Genomic DNA, 20,047 nt, shown 5'->3' with positions numbered 1-20,047 from the left:
GATACCAACTGTCTAGTAGTAAACTACCCCAACGGACCTATCCGACGGCCTATAGCACTGGTCCTATCCGATGGCTAGTGACAGCAGGCCTATCCGACGGTTAACAACAGCAGTCCATATCCGACGGTTCTTGGCAGCAGTAATACCCGACGGTCCAAAGCAGTGGGAATATCTGTCGGCAAAGATCATCAACCCCGACGGCCTGTTCTGACTGTTCATAACTGTCGGAAACCTATGCCGACCGAGCGTTTTCCGATAGTCGTGCGGCAGTTTTGGTCTGTCGGGTAATACCTTTAGCGACAGTCACCGTCAGTCGGATAAAGTGACTTATTTTGTAGTGTGATATGGGTATTGAGCAGAACAGTGTTGCTTTGTATTGTGATAGTCAGAGTGCTATTCATTTGGCGAAGAACCAAGTTCATCATGCTCGGACCAAGCATATTGATGTCCGTTATCACTTTATACGGGTTGTCGTTGAGGATGGTGATGTAGCACTTGAGAAAGTGGACACCCATGACAATCCTGCTGATATGCTGATGAAAGTTGTCACCAAAGTTAAGTTCCAACACTGTTTGGACTTGCTCCAAATCCTACATGTTTGAAAGAGCCCTTTGTGGGCATGGCCCTTCGGGCGATTAATTTCCTTATGGATGTGTTCCCTCTTGGATGTGTTATTGGTGAATGTGTTCGGCTTGGTTTTATGTGTTAAAACCTCACCGAGATGGAGAATGTAGAGAAAAAGGGTTTTTTTTTCTCTTTCATGTCTAGAGCGACTTCGCCTCCCGGATGGGCGCGACCTGACCATGTTTTGGCGCACCTATGGGCGTGACCCTCCAGTGTTTTGGACGCACCTGCGCCTCCGATGGGCGCGACTTGCGCTCCACCAATTTCGGCCCGAAATTCACTGTTTCGGAAGCTTTTCTGAAAGAGTATAAAAATAGGTTTTTTCTGTAGAAACCTAACTTTTCCAAAACCAAGAAAGAGAGAGATTATAAGAGAGCAATTCTTTGTGAGTTGAGTATTCATTCTTTGTGAGTGAATTGAAAGACTTGTAATCTGTTACTCCGGACATCTAGTAAAACTTGGAACTCGCAGTGTGGACGTAGGCAAATTGCCGAACCACGATATATCTCGTCTTGTGGTTTGTTCTTCTTTTACATTAATTGTTTTACTTTATATGCTTGTTATTTGATATTGAGAAGTATTGGTATATTGCTTGGAGAGTGTTGAAGTCTTGTCTATTGAGAAGGATCGATCCTTGTGTTGGATTGATCCGTTTGTTGTGGGTAACGTTGTTTCCACAGTCATATATTCACAACAAAATTGATGTAGGAAGTCACTGTTGTTTTAGGACTCCCACTTCAATGTGTTTTCCAAAACTGAAGGTCCTGAAACTTAAGCAACTCATGTTGAAACTTAAGCAACTCATGTTTTGTGGTGACCTCTCAGTTCAACAAGCCTTTTCAGCTTCCCAGTCCTTGAAGAGTTTTATACACATCTCTTTGAATGGGAGAAGTTTAATACTGTCAACATTTCTGCTCCCGCACTTAAGAGATTGATACTAGATGTATTTGATGATTCTGATACAGTTGAGGATTGTGAAATAAATATTTATGCTGAGAGTCCCATATATTTCGAGTTGGCAAGTCAACTAGCGTACTGGTATAACCTACAGTCCTAAACAACCTATCATCACTAGTTGAGGCGCGTATCGACTGTAGGTTTGGACATAATTATGATCGTATTAGTAAGCTCTTTGGGACGATTTGTAATGTCAAGGTTCTACATTTATCTATCCCTACCATTACAGTAAGTATGCTTTTTCTTTTCTACATTTTCGCATTGTTCATTTTTTTTTTTTTTTTTTATGATTTTCCAGTATATATATATTTGATTCCTGAGCACTGATGCTTCGTGATTTGACATGTCAAGGATCTCTTCGAGTTGGATACCATAGGGTATCTGCCAACATTTGCCAGTTTGACCGATTTGAGAGTGTTTGTAGATTCTGATGATTCTGATTATGATTCTGACTTTGGATATCTGATAAGCATACTTCACAAGATGCCTAATATAAATACTTTATTTTTTGAGGTTTGCACTTCAAGCACATACTTCTTTTTTCTTTCCCTTTCTTTTATTTTTTATTTATTTATTTTTGTGTGTTTATTACAAATATTTTTACATTTTGAATCTTGCTAAATTTGATTTTGTTATCCATATAGGCGCCTGTCAGTTGTGTACTTATTGAGCATGGTCCGACTCTTGAAACTGTTCCTCAATGTGTACAGTCACACCTCAAATCAGTTGAACTTAGGTACTACAGTGGAAATGATTTGGAGCTATGTCTGGTTAAGTTCTTGCTGAAGAATGCAATGGCCTTGGAGAAGATTACTGTAATGGCTTCCTGGAATTTATCACAAAATCCAAAGAAGGAAGTTGTGGTCTTTAAGCAGTTACTAAAGCTACCTAGAGGCTCAACATGCAGTGTGATTGATTTCTGCTAAAGTATTCACAGTATGATCTAAAGTAAGAGTAACCGAGTACAGAACCAAACCTATATTCCCATATACCAATTTGCAGTAGTCATTTTCGTCTCCTCTTTTTTTCTGTCGTTCTAGTTGTTGTATAAAGAGGTTAAACTCGTATTCAACACTAGTTGGTGAACATGTGCAGATTTTTCATACCAACCTATGAAGCACAGTAAATTCCTATCACTGCACTCGTGTTGTCCATGAGAACGCACCAGAGTAAGTTGTGGTTAGCTACGTGTATCATTGATTGAAGAAATGTGTTGGACTCAAATTTTATGTTAGGAGATTTCACTAGAAAGTCACACCTCAATCTAGCTGCTTTCTATCCCAAATGATTTCAACTTGGAGTTCATACCAAGGAAATCACCTACCCAAGACTTTGGTAGTTATCACAACAAACTCAAATAAGCAAAGCCACTAATTTATCATCACCCATAACAAGAAAACAATAAATAAGGAAGTAAATAATGTAAAGAGACACAAAGATTTAGGTAGTTCGGTAAATGTTATCTACATTCACACAAGAGCCGAGTTTCCTTTATAGCAAAGATTGGAGAGTTTACAAGAGATATCAAGAATCAAGAACAAGAGGCCTCACTCAAACCCTAACTCAATAGAACTCCCACAATACCCAAAAAATGAATCTCTCAAAGTTATCTCAAAACCCTATTCTATTTCCTTTATATAGGTACACATAGAAAAATGTGAGAAAATAGACTTTGAGCCGAAATATCGAAAATCAGTGAAAATTTCGGAAGGCATGAGCGCAGGTCGCGCCTCGGCCAAGGCTAATCTGAGCGCGGGTCACGCCCAACTCCAATAACTTTCTCACAGCATGCGCGCAGGTCGCACCTCGGCCAAGGCTAATCCGAGCGTGGGTCGCGCCCAACTCCAGTAACTTTCTCACAGCATGAGCGCAAGTCACGCCTCGGCCAAGGCTAATCCGAGTGCGGGTCGCGCCCAACTCCAATAGTGTCAACGCATGGCGCGGTTTGTCCAAAGCATGGTTGAGCGCGGGTCGCGCCCCCTTCTCCAAACGGAAAACTGAAGGTAACAAGGTCGGATACCGGAGCAAAGTTTGACGATTCCACAAACCCAACATTTTCTTCCAGTAATGATAGAGTTCGGTGATGTTATTCTCGATGTCTAGAGCAGTTGTTTGGTGATTATGGACAGAGCGGAGCGAGTGTCCTTGCGCTGGGGGAGAAAAAAAAAAACTTGTCTGTCGCCCCTCAAATGTCCTGTCTGTCTTTAGAAAAGAAAATTCCTGTTTCCTCAAACTCTTAACGATTTCTCTCTCTCTTTCTCTCCTGATTTCCTCGATCTTTCTCCTGTAATCTTTCTCCTCTCTCTCCAATATTTCTTTAAAATTCAAACTTCGCTCGTTCCTCACCGCTTTGCGGTTAACTTAGTATTTCTGATTGTATAAAGTGAAAAGTATGTTTAACCAGACCTTGATAGATGGACATGTTCTTTTTTTTCTTCATTTTTCTCTTTTCTCATCTTTCCTAACTTAAACAATTAAATGAACTTTTGTGGTAATGAACGTCATGTCCAGATGCATGTCCTACTAGTGACAGATGTAACATGAGGAAGATACAAGGAAGGGTTTTGCAATGAACTAACTATGATGTATATTGCTAGAGCACCTTTAACTGGAGTTTGTGAAATTGTGTAAGTTGACGCAGTTGAAACAAGTCGATGATGATTATAAGAATCTTTGTAATTGTTCAAGATGTTGGTTCGTACGGCTTAGTTTCATGGTTTCAAAGTGACTAACCGTGCCCCTAAGTTTGGGAGTTTGGACATTGGTTAATCTACACTCTAAATATGCTGTATACATTTTTATTTTTTTTTTTATTTTTTTTCAAAAATGCAAGTGGTTTTGTTGTATTAACGGCCAAAAAAAATGATTTACATGTTACAGCTCACTCTTAGACATTCTCATCTACACATGCTTTCCACTCTAGCAGTCTACACTGCATACATAAATCTCTCACTCACTCATCTTCCTTGTCTCTTATAGATTGTTCCGTACTTCAAGTAGTATTTTATCTAGCTTTTCTACTACAGGAAGGAGAAAGTGGCAAATTCCTAATAGACCTCGTAACGATGCCAAGTAATCCGCAGCTCGATTTGCTTCTCTATACACATGGACTACAGTCACACGTTCCATCTGTTGCATTAGGTCCTAGATCTCCAACACTTCATTCTCAACCATCCAAGGCATCGTTTCCATTTTGTTAAGGATTTGAGCTACAATTCTTGAGTCTGATGCTACTTTGATGTTCCGATAACACTCTCGTACCCCAATTCTCAATCCATTTAGGATTGTCTTTAATTCCTGGTGGAGAACCAATAGCATACCTCCTTGCTCTGTATAGCACAGAAGAACTGTGCCATATTGATCTCTGAAAATTCCTCCATTTCTAGCACTATCTGGAGTTACACTTCCATCAGTATTGAGCTTGAGTTCTCCTGGATCCGGTGGTTCCCATATGAACAATAATTGAGTCGACAATCTGAGATTAATTCTGATGTTAAGTCTCGCAATAAGACATTGGTTTCTCATGTTGTCAGTAAGCTCCTTCATTATGCTTTGAAGCAGTCTTCTTATCTCCTATTTTAAGCCTCTACATAAGATAGCTTCACTTTTTCTCTTCTGCTTGAATCTTCTATCATTTCTTTCTCTCCACGGCCAGTAGAGAGTTGCTGCAAGACATGCTTTAACTACTCCAACCATTTGAGTTTTCCTACTCGCATTATCCATTATCCATTCCCAATCATCCTTTAGTATAAGAGAGAATCTCTATAGACCAATGAAGCAAAGGATCTCATACCACACCTTTTTAGAATAAGAACAGTTGACGAAGAGGTGGTGGGTACTTTCCTTATATTGATTGCATAGGATGCACTTAGATGATCTAAGAATCTTAAGATGTTGTAGCTTATTCTATGTCAAGAGAGCACCAACTAGTACCGGCCTGCCACATAAGAAAGTTATGTCTTGGCAACGCCCACTTACTCCACACCAGTTTGTTCCACCATACTGGTGTTTCTATTCGCCTTATCCCCTTGTATGCAGAGGCAGTGGTATAGACCCCATGTTTTGAGATTGTCCATGTCCATCTGTCAGGATCTGCTCTAGTAAATAAAACTGTGTTATGAATTTCTTCCTTGATGGCAGCTGGCATGGCAAAATGGGAACAGTTCCAAGTACCTGCTATAGTCAAAGTGCTTACAGTAGCTTGATCATGAATGCCTGATGCCTCTTTGATGCTTGCATCAACTCTTTTAGCTAGCAGGCGACCGCCAAGCCATGGATCATGCCATGGTCAGAAAGAAGTAGAAGTCCCATTTGTTATCCTCTTTTTGACCATTTTCTGAGTGTCCACTCTCCTATCAAGTATGTTCCTCCATGACCATAAACAATCTTTGGGTATTGTCATAGTCCAAAATTTGTTGGCTTTAATTTTATTAGCCCACATCCATTTCACCCACAAGTTATCTTGTTTTGTTGCCAACTTGTATACCAATCCACATATAGCTGCTCTGTTCCAGTCTGCTATTTTTGTAATGCCTAAGCCCCCAAATTCCTTAGCAGTGCATAGTTTTTCTTCATTGATAGGGTGAATTTTCTTGGTCATATCTGCTCCATCCCATATAAACTTCGTGCACATTTGTTGATAAACTTCGTGCACATTTGTTGAAGCTTTTCAGAGATTGTAGTTGGAAGAATAAGAGTACTAGCCTAGTAGACTTGTATGTTAGTGAGAACTGACTTAACCAGCTGCAATCTGGTTATAGAAGATAGCTTTCTTGCCTTCCAAGAAGTGATTCTTCTCGTCATAGCTTCAAAAAGTGGTTGGCAGTCCTTTACCCCCAGTCTGGATGCAACTAGGGGCATACCCAGGTACTTAGTTGGTGGAAACACAAGTTTGATTCCATTTGCTCTTGCTAAGTCCTCAGCACCATAGATAAAGTGCCCAGCCACCATAATACTGCTTTTGGCTTGGTTCATGTGAGGCCCAGACACATCTTCATGTGAAGCCCAAACACAAGTCTGATTCCATTTGCTTTTGGTTGTATACATTTCATTGCTGTGTAGGCCCTTTTTCAGAACCTTGAGGGGCAGCACAGTTAGTCCAGCCTTGGGTTTGCTCCCCAAATGTCACTAGTTCGATTTCTGAGATTAGTCGAGGTGTGTATAAGCTGGCCCGGACACCCAGTTAGCAAAAAAAAAAAAAAAAAAAAGTAGGGCTTGTTTTTGCAGTGAAATTATTTTCTTAATTAACAAACTAGATTGTTTTTGTGTCATAATTATGAGTGTCCAATTTCCTTTCTTTTATTTTGTAAAATACTGTGGAATTCGCATTTGCAGTGATGGGTGAAGATAGGATCAACAATTTTCCTGAGCACATCCTTTCTTTACTCCCTACAAAATATGCAGTCCGCTACAAGTGTATTATCGACAAGGTGGACATATCTTTGGACTTTGGTGTTATGTTATTGGAGTCTGATTGCAACCGCCAGCACATGAAGCCTTATCCAAATCGGTTTTGATTTTGATAACCATTAGTTCATGGATTTGGTTATGTACTAGGACTCTATAAGTGGAGTTGGTTATCATAACCAACTACTACACATGCTCCTTATCTCAATCAGTTTTAGTTTTCCTTTTGCTTTAGGATTTGTATTCGATGGGAGCCTATAAATAGGACCCATCCTTAGAGTTTTATAATCACACATTAGAGAGAAACTTAAGAGCATAGATTACAAATTAGGTGAGCTATTTTGTGAGTGCTTTGTGTGAGATTGATTGAGAGAGATATATTAGTGTTTGTAACTACTTTTTGATAATAGTGAATTGTGGTGCGCTTGTGGATTAAGGTAATTGCCTAACCACGTATATCTGTGTGTTCCTCTTCTTTGTTTATTTCTTCTGAGTTTTCTAGATTCTAAATTCGTCGTGTTAGTTGGGGTAGATCTCTAACAACTGGTATCGGAGCGTAAGGTTTTACTGTGGATCTTGGGTATTGATTGTTCCTGTGTGAGCAATGACGAATGACGAAGGAAAGCTGAAGATCAAAAAGTTTGACGGAACAAATTTTAGATTTTGGAAGATGCAAATTGAAGATCATCTATATCAGAAAGATCTATATCTTCTATTGATGGGATCCAAACTTGAAGCAATGGCTATGGGGAACCTGCTTGACAGAAAGGCACTTGGTACAATTCGGTTATCTCTGGAGAAGTCAGTAGCATTCAATATCAAGACTGAGAAGACCATTGTGGATCTCATGAATGCTCTCTCTGCTATGTATGAACAACCCTCTGCTGCTAATAAGGTACATCTTATTATAAAGCTCTTTACTTTAAGGATGTCTGAAGGAGATTTGTTCAAGGAACATCTCAATAAGTTCAACGAGACCGGGGATCACCTAGAGTCCGTTGAAATATCTTTTAGTGATAAAGTTAGAGCTTTGGCCATTCTTGGTTAGATGCCGCCAAGTTGGAAAGCTACGGTTGGTGCCATCGCTGGCTCTGCCGTAAAATTAAGTTGAAGTTCAATGATGTAGTTAGTATGATATCGACCAAGGAGATCCGGCAAATCGGATGTTGCAACTTCCGAAGTCCGCATTGAGTTTTTGAAAGTAGGGGGTAAGAGTTCATACAGGGGTTATGATAAGAACATATCTAAATCTCAAGTTGATATATCCGAGATAGATTGCTATAATTGTGGCAAGAAAGGACATTACTCTTATGATTGTCGGTTGCCCAAGAAGAAAGGTAAGAAACATAGAAAGAAAAACCCAAGAAGCCAATGTGGCCGAGGTGTTAGATGATGCATTAATTTGTTCTATGGAGAGCGTAGACAACTCCCCGGGTCTTTGGACTCGGGTGCTTCATTCCATACGACCTCAAATAAGGATATGATAGAAAGCTATGTTCCAGGTAATCTTGGTACAGTCTATCTGGGTGATAACAAGCCTTGCAACATTGCTGGTAAAGGCAATGTACAGATCAAGATTGATGGGTCTGTATGGAAGCTAAAAGATGTAAGGCATGTTCCGGATTTGAGAAGAAACCTAATCTCAGTAGGGTAACTAGCAAGTGAAGGTTACACTACCCATTTTACAGGTGAAAGTTGGAAAGTAGCAAAAGGTGCATTGCTTATTACACGTGGAAAGAAAGATGATACTCTCTATTTAACCACCAGTGGTTGTGGTTATGTTGATGTTGCTGATGACAAAGAAGATCCAAACACATGACATCGCAGACTTGGCCATATGAGTGAAAAAGGAATGCAAGTCCTTCATTCACAAGGAAAGCTACCAAGTTTGAAGTCTACTGGGATAGACTTATGTGAGAACTGCATATATGGGAAGCAGAAGCGTGTTAGCTTTCAGAAAATGGGAAGAACTCCAAAGTAGCGAAGCTTGAGTTGGTTCACACAGATGTCCGGGGTCCTTCATCCGCCTCCTCTCTTGGTGGTAAATCATACTTTGTGACTTTCATTGATGACTTCTACTAGAAAGGTATGGGTTTATTTCTTGAAGTAGAAATTTGAGGTTTTGATGTATTCAAGAAGTGGAGAGCTATAGTTGAAAAATGAGACAGGGTTGAAATTGAAGTGTTTGAGATCCGATAATGGTGGAGAGTACAATGATATCGGGTTTCAAGGAGTACCGGTCTGAAAAATGGTATTCGATGGAGAAGACACCGCCAGGGGACACCTCAAATGAATGGGGTGATTGAGAGAATGAATAGGTCATTGATGAGCGCATACGTGCATTATACGTGAAGGGTTACCAAAATTGTTTTGGGCGGCGTAGTTAGTAAAGCGACCTACTTGATTAACCGTGGGCCAATAGTTCTATTAGATCACGATTACCGAGGAGGTCTAGGGCTTACAAGCAAGTAAGTCTCTCTTATTTGCGAAAGTGTTTGGATGTGTGTCATATGTGCATATCGTTGATCAGTCTAGGGGGTAAACTTAACCCTAAATCACTGAAGTGGATTCATTGATATGGTGGTGATGAGTTTGGTTATCGATTTTGAGATTACCATAATCGAAAAAATCATAATGGAGTATTATAGATGTGGTATTCAATGAGAATATAATATACAAGGATAGAAATGACACTCATGTTAGTGGGACTAACTTTGTTGACTTGAAGACACTGAAGTTAGTCATGGCACAATGCAACAAGAAGTTACTTGATGTTCCACAAACAAACACGTAGTGGTGATGAGGTCGCTACATCACGACTCGAACCAACCAATGATCTTAAGAAGACTTCTAGGCAACATGTGCCGAGTCAAAAGTATCCCACATCCACTTATGTGACTTACTTTCTCTTTACTGATGGTGGTGAACCCGAGTGCTAAGATAAAGCATTGGAGGTTGATGATAATGAAAGGAAAGTGGAAGTTTGCAATGAAGAATGAGATGAAGTCCCTCGTCTCTGATTACACAATGATATTCTCTTTAGTTGTGAAACTAAATACTACAATTTCAGTATCGAGTATTGTTGCAGCAGAAGATTTATACTTTGAGCAGTTAGATGTGAAAACTATCTTCCTCCATGGTGACAAAGAGGAAGAGATGTATGTGTAGCAATGTGAGTGTTTCATTGAATTGGGTAGAGAGAATATGATATGCAAACTAAGAAAGAGCTTGTATAGTTTGACACAAGCCCCTAGGCAATGGTACATGGTTTGCACGCATCAAGATATTTCCCGTTGATAAGAGCCCAAAACTGTAGTTTTAACCCCTTAACAATAATACTTTTTAACCAATTATGCGAGTAAATAAGAGTTAATGCTGATTACGTGCTTTTATGTATTTCAGGCATTGAAGTCAATTATGTGCAGAAATGTACCACTTTGGCGAGATAAAGGAGCAAAGGTTGGTTGCTAAGGAGTTCTGTGATTAAAGGCCAAGATTTAAGGACAAAAAGCCTTTGTAAATCCCGGTCAAAAGCTAAAAAGTCAAAGTTAACGCGGGTAGAAACAACACACAAAAGTCAGCAAAACTTCCAAAGATCGTATATTTGGACTCAGACCTCGGAATTGGGCCTACCTTATGTCAAAACGACCGGCTCGGAAAGAGATTTCCAATGGTCCAAACTTTGACCCAATCAAAAAAGCAAAAATAGATGAAAAACTTGCTGAAGTCAGATCTAGCTGAAAAGGGTCCTGTGGACTGAAGAGAATGAGTTTTGGACTCGATTTTCCAGCCCAAAACATGGTTCCTCAGCCTATGCACGAAAATGTGGATCTGGTCTCCTCCATTTCAACACACAAGACTTAGCTCTTAAGAAATACTGAGTTTAGATAGAAGGTAGCCATTAGAGATAATTCTAGATCTAGTTTTGAGTTTTATTCCATTAATTAGTTTTTAATTATTGTTTTAGATCTAGTTTACCTTTCAATTAATTAGTGTTAGAACAAATAGATTATTTTTTTAGAATCAAATATTAGTTTATAATAAAGTATTCAATTTCATTCCAATTTAGTTATTGATTAAAGTCTTGTTTAATTTTTAGTATTGTTAAATTGTTAAATTAGTTATCTTTATTTCAATTCATAATTAGTTAATCATAATCTAGTTCAATTATTAAATTCATTATAATCAATTTCATTTCTTAGTTGTTAATTTAGATTTGAATTATTGATTAGTTAAATTAGTAAAGTTAGAATCTTTATATGATGTCTAGTTTAAATTCAATTGAAATGATAGTTTGATGAATCAAAGGTAAACCTCCATTAGAGGGGTTTGATGAAGCCTTGATAAGAACTTGATTGTATAGTGTAGAACTAGTTGTAAGAATCTATTCCACTCTAGAAGGTTGTTGATTCGCCATGAGAATGGGTTGGACTTCCTCACATTCTAGTCATTATTTGGTAGAGATTGCCATGATTGATTAGGGATTAGAACGACCAATTCTTATTGTAAAAACATAAGAATTGGATTACAACAATCTATGCTAGTTTATTAAGTTGGATTCAAGGTGGATTCAATCCCCCCTAATTCTTTATCTATATTCAAACCTTAGCATTTCATAGTTGAGTTATTAATATCTTGTTATTTGAATTCACATCATAGTATAAATTCCCACCATTACTCTCAATAACTTTGGATAGACTCGCAAATGTAGAAAACATTGAATGCTAAAGAACTAGGAGGAAACGAATCTTTTACTCCACTCTATTTCGATAGATTCAGAGTATAATAAATCATTGATAAATAGTCTTCCTATAGTTATAGTTCTACTTCCGCTTGAATTTCATCATTTATTCGTGAGTAGTATTATCAATTTTACGCTTATCAAATGGCGTCATTTGCCATCTTAGTTCCCTTTAACATTGTATTCTTTAGAATTGTTAGTTTTCCAAAGTCCCATAACCCATCCACCCTTGTTTGATTCTAATTGTGGTTGTCCATTTCAAAGATTCAAATTTTCCTCTAATTACACGGAGCCGACGTGCCCCAGGCAAGCTAAATCGAGTGCCACCCTACCAAATGCCTAGAACTCCAGTTTTAAGCTAAAACCAACATTACACCAAGGCAAAACTCGAGTCCCCCACGCTGAAGTGCTTGGACCTTGAGTTTTTCCCCGAGCCACCCGCGTCTCTACCAAGGCTAAGTTTGAGCCTTCACACTGAAGTCACTGAGCTCCAGCTTGACTGAAGCGACCACCAGCCTTTACCTAGGCCTATTCCGAACGCCGCACGCTTTGGTTTAAACTTCCGATTTCCATAGGTTTGTTTCAAATTTTCATTTCTTCAAGGTTTTCAATGTTTTAACTTGTTATATACACCGAGCACGCTGATACAAGATGCTATTCATAAGCGGGCAAGGAGGCATTCGGTGCTTTTCTTCCACACCTCGCATCTCCTCGTTAGAGGTTCATACTAGCATATCGGACTGTTTGGAGTGTTATTGTGTTTAGATTAAGATTTGGTCTTAGCCTTGCATGAGATTAAGGTCGACCGAAGAAAACGACTAACGAATCAACCGCAAACGCCAACAAACACACCTTTCTAGTATACCACTAAAACTACACATCTAGCTAATATACCACACACACCACCTGAAATAATGGTGAAGAAAGAGAGTCTCCTCTCTTCGACTTTTACAAAGCCTTGAACGATAGCCGAAATCTTGCATCGTTCTATCGGACCCAATGGGAGATTTCGAATCCCCAAATATATTTAATTTGTTATCCGTTTTTATGGGTTAGACCATGAAAAGCATTATCGGCACATCGTTAGGATTGACCAAGACCTTACTACATTTCACCATCCTACGCCATGGCTGAAACAAATTAAATTGAAGGTGTTTCCTTTCACCCTAAATTTATTGGCGTGCTCTTGATTAACTGCCCAAGCCTAATTACGTGGACTTGTGGGAAAAACTTGTTCAACTATTTATGGAACACTTCTACCCACCACTGAAAACCGATGAAATGTTTTCCAAGATTTATTTTTTTCGACATAATCCTCATGAATCATTTTCGGAGGCTTTGAATCGTTTCACCGATCTTCTTATAGAGTGTCCACACCATAACCTCATGAAGACACGTTAGTTTGTGCCTTTTTCAAAGGACTTCTACACCACCATAAAGAAGTCCTTGACATAATGAATGGGGTAGTTTCCTAAGTAAGGGAGCCTAAAAGGCTTATAAATTTTTAGAAGATCAAACTAAGCGTAATAATAACCGGGTAGTGACGATTTCTCCCGTTCCGCTAGTTCTTCTACAACAGTTAAAGTCGCCGGTATGTTTGAGATGAAACCCGATCCTGAACTTAAAAATTTATTCGAATCTCTAACTAAAAAGGTAGATGCTATTTCTGTTCAACAAAAGCCTATTCCTGTCATGAATGTCAACACCAATCCATGTAATTTCTGTTTGAGTCCAGAGCATCCCGACTCCTATTGTCCTTTCGCTTATGAACAACAAACATCACAACAAGATAATGTTTGCTCGATTAATAATTATTCTATTCCTAACACCCCTTGAAGACAACACCCCAACTTCAGTTGGAGAAATAATCAACAAGTAACACCTCCAGGGTTTAATAATCAAAATGTTATGCAAGCAAACAATTATAACCAAGCTCCACCACGACAAGGACAAGGTCAGGGAAATGATAATAATTATAACAATAATAATTCTAATTCTAATAAAGGTATCGCTCCGCTAATAATAATAACTATCACAACCCACCCATTAATAATCAACGTAACATAGTTCTTGTCACACAAACCAAAGAGAAATACTACTCCACAACCGGATCGCTTTGATACCTTTATGCAATCTCAACAATAGATTTTACAAGTCATCCAACTTTCCTTACTACAATTAGTTCAAGAGAAAGTACAACCCAAAGGTGTGTTTCCGTGTCAAGCAATAACTATACCTAAAATAACAAACGCAGCCTTTGAGGTGAACGGTAATACTAGGTACGGAAAATAAAAACGTGGGAGAGCTAAATGCCATCACCACTCTCCGCTCTTGGAGAGGGTTGATAACAACGTAACTATGCCTATAGTTACCCCCACCAAATGGCCCCTACATTAGAGATTGATCTAGATACCAAAATAGAAACTGAAGATCCTACCCCTCGTAGAGGTACCAGCTAAACCACAACCTAAGAAACAGAAAACAAAGGTTAGACACCCGGAATGATCCATAATGCTTAAATATAAAGTGAAATCACCGCTTTTCCCCGAAATTAGCTATGTTAAACAGGATCCCTACAAACTTCGACGAGATTAGGGTAGTTTTCAAAAATCTACCGATAAACCTACCATTTCTCAAGCAATTAAAAAATTACCTCACCATGCTAAGTATCTTAAAGAGTTGTGCACTACTAGGCTTAAGACTAATATTCCTAAAGACGCTTCTAACCTAATAGTTTCCAACTTTATCGTAACATAATGGAATCGTTAAGATATGAATGACCCTCGTCGTCCCCATCAGACAATGCACCTTAGGAGATTCCCACACGACGATCGATTTACTAGACTGAGGCGAAGGTTAACTTACTCCCGTGATATCTATACAAACAAATAGGTCTACAAGAGTTGCAACCTACTAAAATGACATTGCAATTAGCGGATCGATCTATTAAGTACCTAAGGGTGTGGTTGAAAACGTGCTTGTTAAGGTCCGGATTTCTACTATCCCGGCTGATTTTGTTATCCTCGATACAGAAGCTTTAACGACTCGTTTCGGATCATTTTAGGCGTCCCTTATTGGCAACCGCCAACGCCTTCAATAACCGCAATGGTTCGATGTCCTTGTCTTTTGGCCATCTTTTCGCATTGAGGTAAATATTTTAAAATGATGAAACAGTTACCGATTCGTCAGGAATGGGAGGTTAGCATGATCGAGAGCTTAGCTCAAGATTACTTTAATAACAAGTTTCCAGAAAACCATATGCATAAATTCCTTTCTTTTAGAAGTTCAGATTTTGTCGATGACTCCTACTCAGAGGAAGTCAACACCATCTTCAAGTCTACACAAATCGTAGACCCTCCTCATTTGACCATCTACAGAGTTTGAAAACCTGCTACCTAAGCAAGTATTCATTACTCAAGATGAGGACCCTCCAGAAACATTTATCGATATTCCTTCCACCCCGGCGCTTAAACCTTTTCTTCCTGAGTTAAAGTATATCCAACTTGATCCGATGGTAGTCATCCGTAATAATATCTTCTCTCATATCTGGCAAGGAGGAAGAGACACGCTTGATCGAGGTGATTAGGGAATATCGCTCGCAAATTGGTTGGTCCTAGCCGACATTAAGGGGAATTGACCCTAATATATGCACTCATCAGATCCATTTGGAAGATAACGCAAAGACCTTCGCGAACCTCAACATAAGCTTGAACCCCGCCATGAAAGAGGGTGGTCGAAGTTCGCTGTCTTACGGTTACTCGATCTTGGTATCATATACCCAATCTCCGATATCGAATGGGTAAGTCCCATTCATGTAGTTCCTAAGAAATCGGGATTACCATGGTACGTAATGCCAAGGGTGAATATATTGCCATGCATGGTCCTATGAAATGGAGGATCCGATTGATTACATACGCTTAAAATGCCATGACACGAAAGGATCATTTTCCTTTACCCTTTATAGATCGATGTTTGAACGCCTAGTTGGTCATGCCTTTTTATTTTTTGGATGGCTACTCCGCTATTTCCAAATTATTATTGATATTGATGACCAATAAAGACTACCTTCCACATTTCCTTTTGGGAACATACGCCTATAAACGAATGCATTTTAGCCTTTGTAATGCTCCCCCGTACTTTCTAGCGGTGTATGCTTCATATATTTAGTGACATGATAGAGCCGCTTTCATGGAAGTATTCATGGATGATTTTTCTATCTATGGAGACTCTTTCATTGACTCACCGCTCTAAGGTTTTGACACAAGCGGGAGAGAAAGAGTCCGGTTTTAAATTGGAAAAATGTCATTTCATGGTGAAAAAGGCATAAGATTAGGTCACATTGTATCTAGTGATGGCATCGTAGAGATAAGGCCAAACTAGATAAGATAGCTAAATTTACCTATACCATGGACTGTCCCATGAGATTAGAGCCTTTCTAGGCCATTACAAGTTTTATAGGCTTTATCAAAGATTTTTCAAAAATAGCTAGGTCGTTAACTAATCTGCTTTTAAAGGGATGCCATCTTTGATTTTAATTTTAACTGTAAACAGGCTTTTGAAACTTTAAAAGCCGCTTTTAACTTCTCACAGACCCATTATATAGCCTCCCATTGGTCTAAACCTTCGAACTCACGCTGTGATGCTAGTGATTATGTAGTTGGTGCTATCTTGGGACGAAACTAGATAATAAGTCAAATGTTATTTATTATGCTAGTAAAACTCTAAACGATACTCAAAGGAATTATACAACTACTGAAAAAGAATTATTAGATGTCATTTATGCTTTAGATAAGTTTCGTCTATTTGGGTGGTTCTAAGACTCTAGTTTACACGGACCATGCACTTTTTAGGTACCTTCTTCGCGAAAGAAGGAGATGCTATGCAGAGATTAACCTGATGGATTCTTCTCCTACAAGAGTTCACATTAGAAATAAAGACAAAAGAGTGGTCGAAACATAGTTGCCCACCAATTTATCTAGACTACAAACCACGATGATAGTGATTCTAAGTCCATAACTGACTCTTTTCCCCGAAAGCATCAGGATGCTATTTTTCCGCACTCATGGTATCTCGACATTGTGAATTATTTAGCCGCCCGATGTTATTCCTTATGATTGGTCAAGAAATGAACATAAGAAGTTCTTGGCCAGAGTTAAGCTATACTATTGGGATGAGCCCCAATTTTTCAGAGTATTGTCTTAATCGATTATTCGGTCGATTCTATTCCCAAACGGGAATATAATGAGGTTCTCTCATTCGCCATGACAAAGAGTGTGAGGTGGGCATCTTGGTGGTATGAAAATAGTCGCTAAAATTCTTCAATGTGGGTTTTATTGGCTGCTTTAAAGATTCTGGCACTGCAAGACGTGTCTTCGCCACCAACTTGGGGCTTAATCAATGCCGCGTAATATGATGCCATTAAATCTAATCATGGTGGTAGAAATATTTGACATATGGCGATTGATTTCCTGGTCCCTTTTCCAGCTTCCCCACGGTTTCATTTATATTCTAGTTGTCGTGGACTACGCGGTCTAAACGGATAGAGGCCATGGCTTACGTAGCAAACGACCACCAAAGACAACAGGTTTTTGTTAAAGAGTATATTTTCTGCACCATTTGGTATTCTGAAGCCATCATTAATGATGGTATAACACATTTTACAAATGCAGAGTTGTTTGCATCTCTTCAAGAAAAAGTATGGAGTTACACATAAGGTGTAGTGACTCCATATCATCCACAAAACTAGCGGACAAGTAAGTTTCTAATAGGGAAATCAAAAGATCTTAGAAACAACCGAAATCCCGAGGAAGGAAAGACCGTCAAAGCCGCCTATCCGGCATATATGGCATATAATCTTTCAAAACTCCCGACACGGCATGTTTGATGCCGATACCTTGGAGAGGTGTAGGTCGGATGCAGTAACGGGTGCGTGCGATTACATCATTGGACACGTTCCCCTAAATACTATTTTAGCAGGAATATCTCCTGACTCGACAGTGCTACCATGCATCATAACTTCGAGACTCCCGCCCACTGAGGATGGCCGTTAGAACAGATGAAGACAGAGTGGATGCAGTACCAAGTTCCTAAGAAGATATGTTTGCTCGCCTCCCCACCCCCACCTTCTTCCTATGGCGCGTACGAGGAACCCACGCCGCCGCCATGATGGATGGATAACTCAGCCCATCCGGAAGCCAGGAGTCATCTCCTTCCCCATATGTGCCATCCACACTACCAGTGCCAGTTTTTTAGGATATTATCGCTGATGTTATGTTGTTTTATTGTTTTTATTAGTTCGATGTTGGATTTTTGAATTCGAAGTTAAATTTGAATTTGGTTGTTAAATGCTGTTTGAATTTCAATTTTAATATAATATAGTTCTTTTCAAATTGTGCATTGTTTTTATTGTTAATCCCACTTTCCAATTGTTTGGGGGTGGTATTATTTATGATAGCATGATTTGTTATATCATCCTCCATTTAAAGTTGTTTGGAACGATGGTCGAGAATATTGCCGAGTATTGGCATGCCTAGGATTAGATGTGGTGGTAGGATGAAATCTAAAAGAGTTTAGAAGTTACTATTATAAATTCAATCTAAAAGATATTAGGTTTTGTTTTAGAATCAAGAATAAGGGTTGTTTCCGCTTTCGGTTTTGGAATTTTTTTTTCCTCGCAATTGTCTTTAAAGCTTTGGCAACTTCCGATTCGCTTTAAACTTAAACCTATAAAACTTCCTTCATTCTACACTCACAACCCACACTACATCTCACTTTCATCTCTCACCTTTCACTCCCACGCTTCCTTTTTCTTCATTTTAGCAATCAACATTGAGCGCTACCAAGGCCTCAAAGTGGAGCCATGCCTCACGACTGCCAAATAATTCTTCAGAATAACCCGCTACCACCAAGCCCTAACTCGAAATAGCCACCCACTTCAAACACTAATTCCAAATCCCGAAGGCCACCCTCTACCAAGCATTCCCAATCATCCTTAGTAGTATGAGAGAATCTCATATAGACCAATGAAGGAAGGATCTCATACCACACCTTTTAGAATAAGAACAGCTTGACGAAGAGGTGGTGGGTACTTTCCTTATATTGATTGCATAGATGCACTTTAGATGATCTAAGAATCTTAAGATATTGTAGCTTATTCTATGTCAAGAGAGCACCAACTAGCACCGCCCCGCCACATAAGAAAGTTATGTCTTGGCAACGCCACTTACTCCAACACGGTTTGTTCCACACATACCGGTGTTTTCTATTCGGCTTTATCCCCTTGTATGCAGAGGCGTGGTATAGACCCCATGTTTTGAGATTGTCCATGTCGACCGTCGATCCGCCTAGTAAATAAAATGTTATGAATTTCTTCCTGATGGCAGCATGGCATGGGAATGGGAACAGCCCAAATACCTCGCTATAGTCAAAGTGCTTACAAGAGCTTGATCATGAATGCCTGGATGCCCTCGATGCTTGCATCAACTCTTTTAGCTAGCAGCGACCGCCAAGCCATGGATCATGCCATGGTCGAAAAGAAGTAGAAGTCCCATTTGTTATCCCTCTTTTGACCATTTTCTTCGAAAGTGTCCACTCTCCTTATCAAGTATGTTCCTCCATGACCATAAACAATCTTTTTGGGTATTGTCATAGTCCAAAATTTGTTGGCTTTTAATTTTATTAGCCCACATCCATTTCACCCACATTCGCTCTTTTTTTGTTGCCAACTTGTATACCAATCCACATATAATGCCTGTTCCACCGCTATTTTGTAATGCCTAAGCCCCAAATTCCTTAGAAGGCATAGTTTTTCTTCATCGATAGGGTGAATTTTCTTTGGTCATATCTGCTCCATCCCATATAAACCCGCGGCACATTTGCCGATAAAACTGCGGCACATTTGTTGAAAGCTTTTCGTAGGATTGTAGTTGGAAGAATAAGAGTACTAGCCTAGTAGACTTTGTATGTTAGTGAGAACTCCACTTAACCAAATGCAATCTGGTTACATAAGATAGCTTTCTTTGCCTTCCAAGAAGTGATTCTTCGCCATAGCTTCAAAAGTGGTTGTAGTCCTTTACCCCCAACCGATGCAACTAGGGGCATACCCGTGTACTTAGTTGGTGGAAACACAAGTTTGATTCCATTTGCTCTTGCTAAGTCCTCAGCACCATAGATAAAGTGCCCAGCCACCATAATACTTGCTTTTTTATTTTATTCATGTGAGGCCCGGACACATCTTCATGTGAAGCCCAAACACAAGTCCGATTCCATTTGCTTTTGGTTGTATACATTTCATTCTTTGTGTAAAGCCCTTTTTCGAAC

At 39.3% G+C, this 20,047-nt stretch overlaps 2 protein-coding genes across 2 annotated transcripts; one reads left to right on the top strand and one right to left on the bottom strand.

Annotated features, from left to right (window-relative positions):
* Nucleotides 1-70: 70 nt before the first annotated feature.
* On the top strand, nucleotides 71-2,507 carry LOC147477778 (uncharacterized). Its single transcript, XM_086586080.1, has 4 exons — nucleotides 71-204; nucleotides 1,450-1,642; nucleotides 1,933-2,094; nucleotides 2,226-2,507. The coding sequence occupies exons 1-4, from the start codon at nucleotides 71-73 to the stop codon at nucleotides 2,505-2,507; spliced, it is 771 nt and encodes a 256-aa protein (XP_086442206.1).
* Nucleotides 2,508-4,725: 2,218 nt separating this feature from the next.
* Nucleotides 4,726-5,127, bottom strand: LOC147477777 (uncharacterized). Its single transcript, XM_086586079.1, has one exon. It carries the CDS (start codon nucleotides 5,125-5,127, stop codon nucleotides 4,726-4,728), a length of 402 nt encoding a protein of 133 aa, XP_086442205.1.
* Between the last annotated feature and the right edge of the window lie 14,920 nt (nucleotides 5,128-20,047).

The sequence above is a fragment of the Coptis chinensis genome, chromosome 9 (genome assembly GCF_015680905.1).
Source record: "Coptis chinensis isolate HL-2020 chromosome 9, ASM1568090v1, whole genome shotgun sequence".
Taxonomy (NCBI): domain Eukaryota; kingdom Viridiplantae; phylum Streptophyta; class Magnoliopsida; order Ranunculales; family Ranunculaceae; genus Coptis; species Coptis chinensis.
Note: the sequence above shows the minus strand (reverse complement) of the source record. Positions and strands in the feature narration are given on the sequence as shown.

What these genes read in the sequence shown, in the direction of transcription:
- LOC147477778 (XM_086586080.1), top strand. Translation starts at nt 71, where the DNA reads ATGGCTAGTGACAGCAGGCCTATCCGACGGTTAACAACAGCAGTCCAT. An exon ending in ATCATCAACCCCGACGGCCT is followed by an intron (nt 205 to 1,449) that starts GTTCTGACTGTT and finishes GTGACCTCTCAG; the next exon opens with TTCAACAAGCCTTTTCAGCT. An exon ending in TAAATACTTTATTTTTTGAG is followed by an intron (nt 2,095 to 2,225) that starts GTTTGCACTTCA and finishes TTATCCATATAG; the next exon opens with GCGCCTGTCAGTTGTGTACT.
- LOC147477777 (XM_086586079.1), bottom strand. Translation starts at nt 5,127, where the DNA reads ATGAAGGAGCTTACTGACAACATGAGAAACCAATGTCTTATTGCGAGA.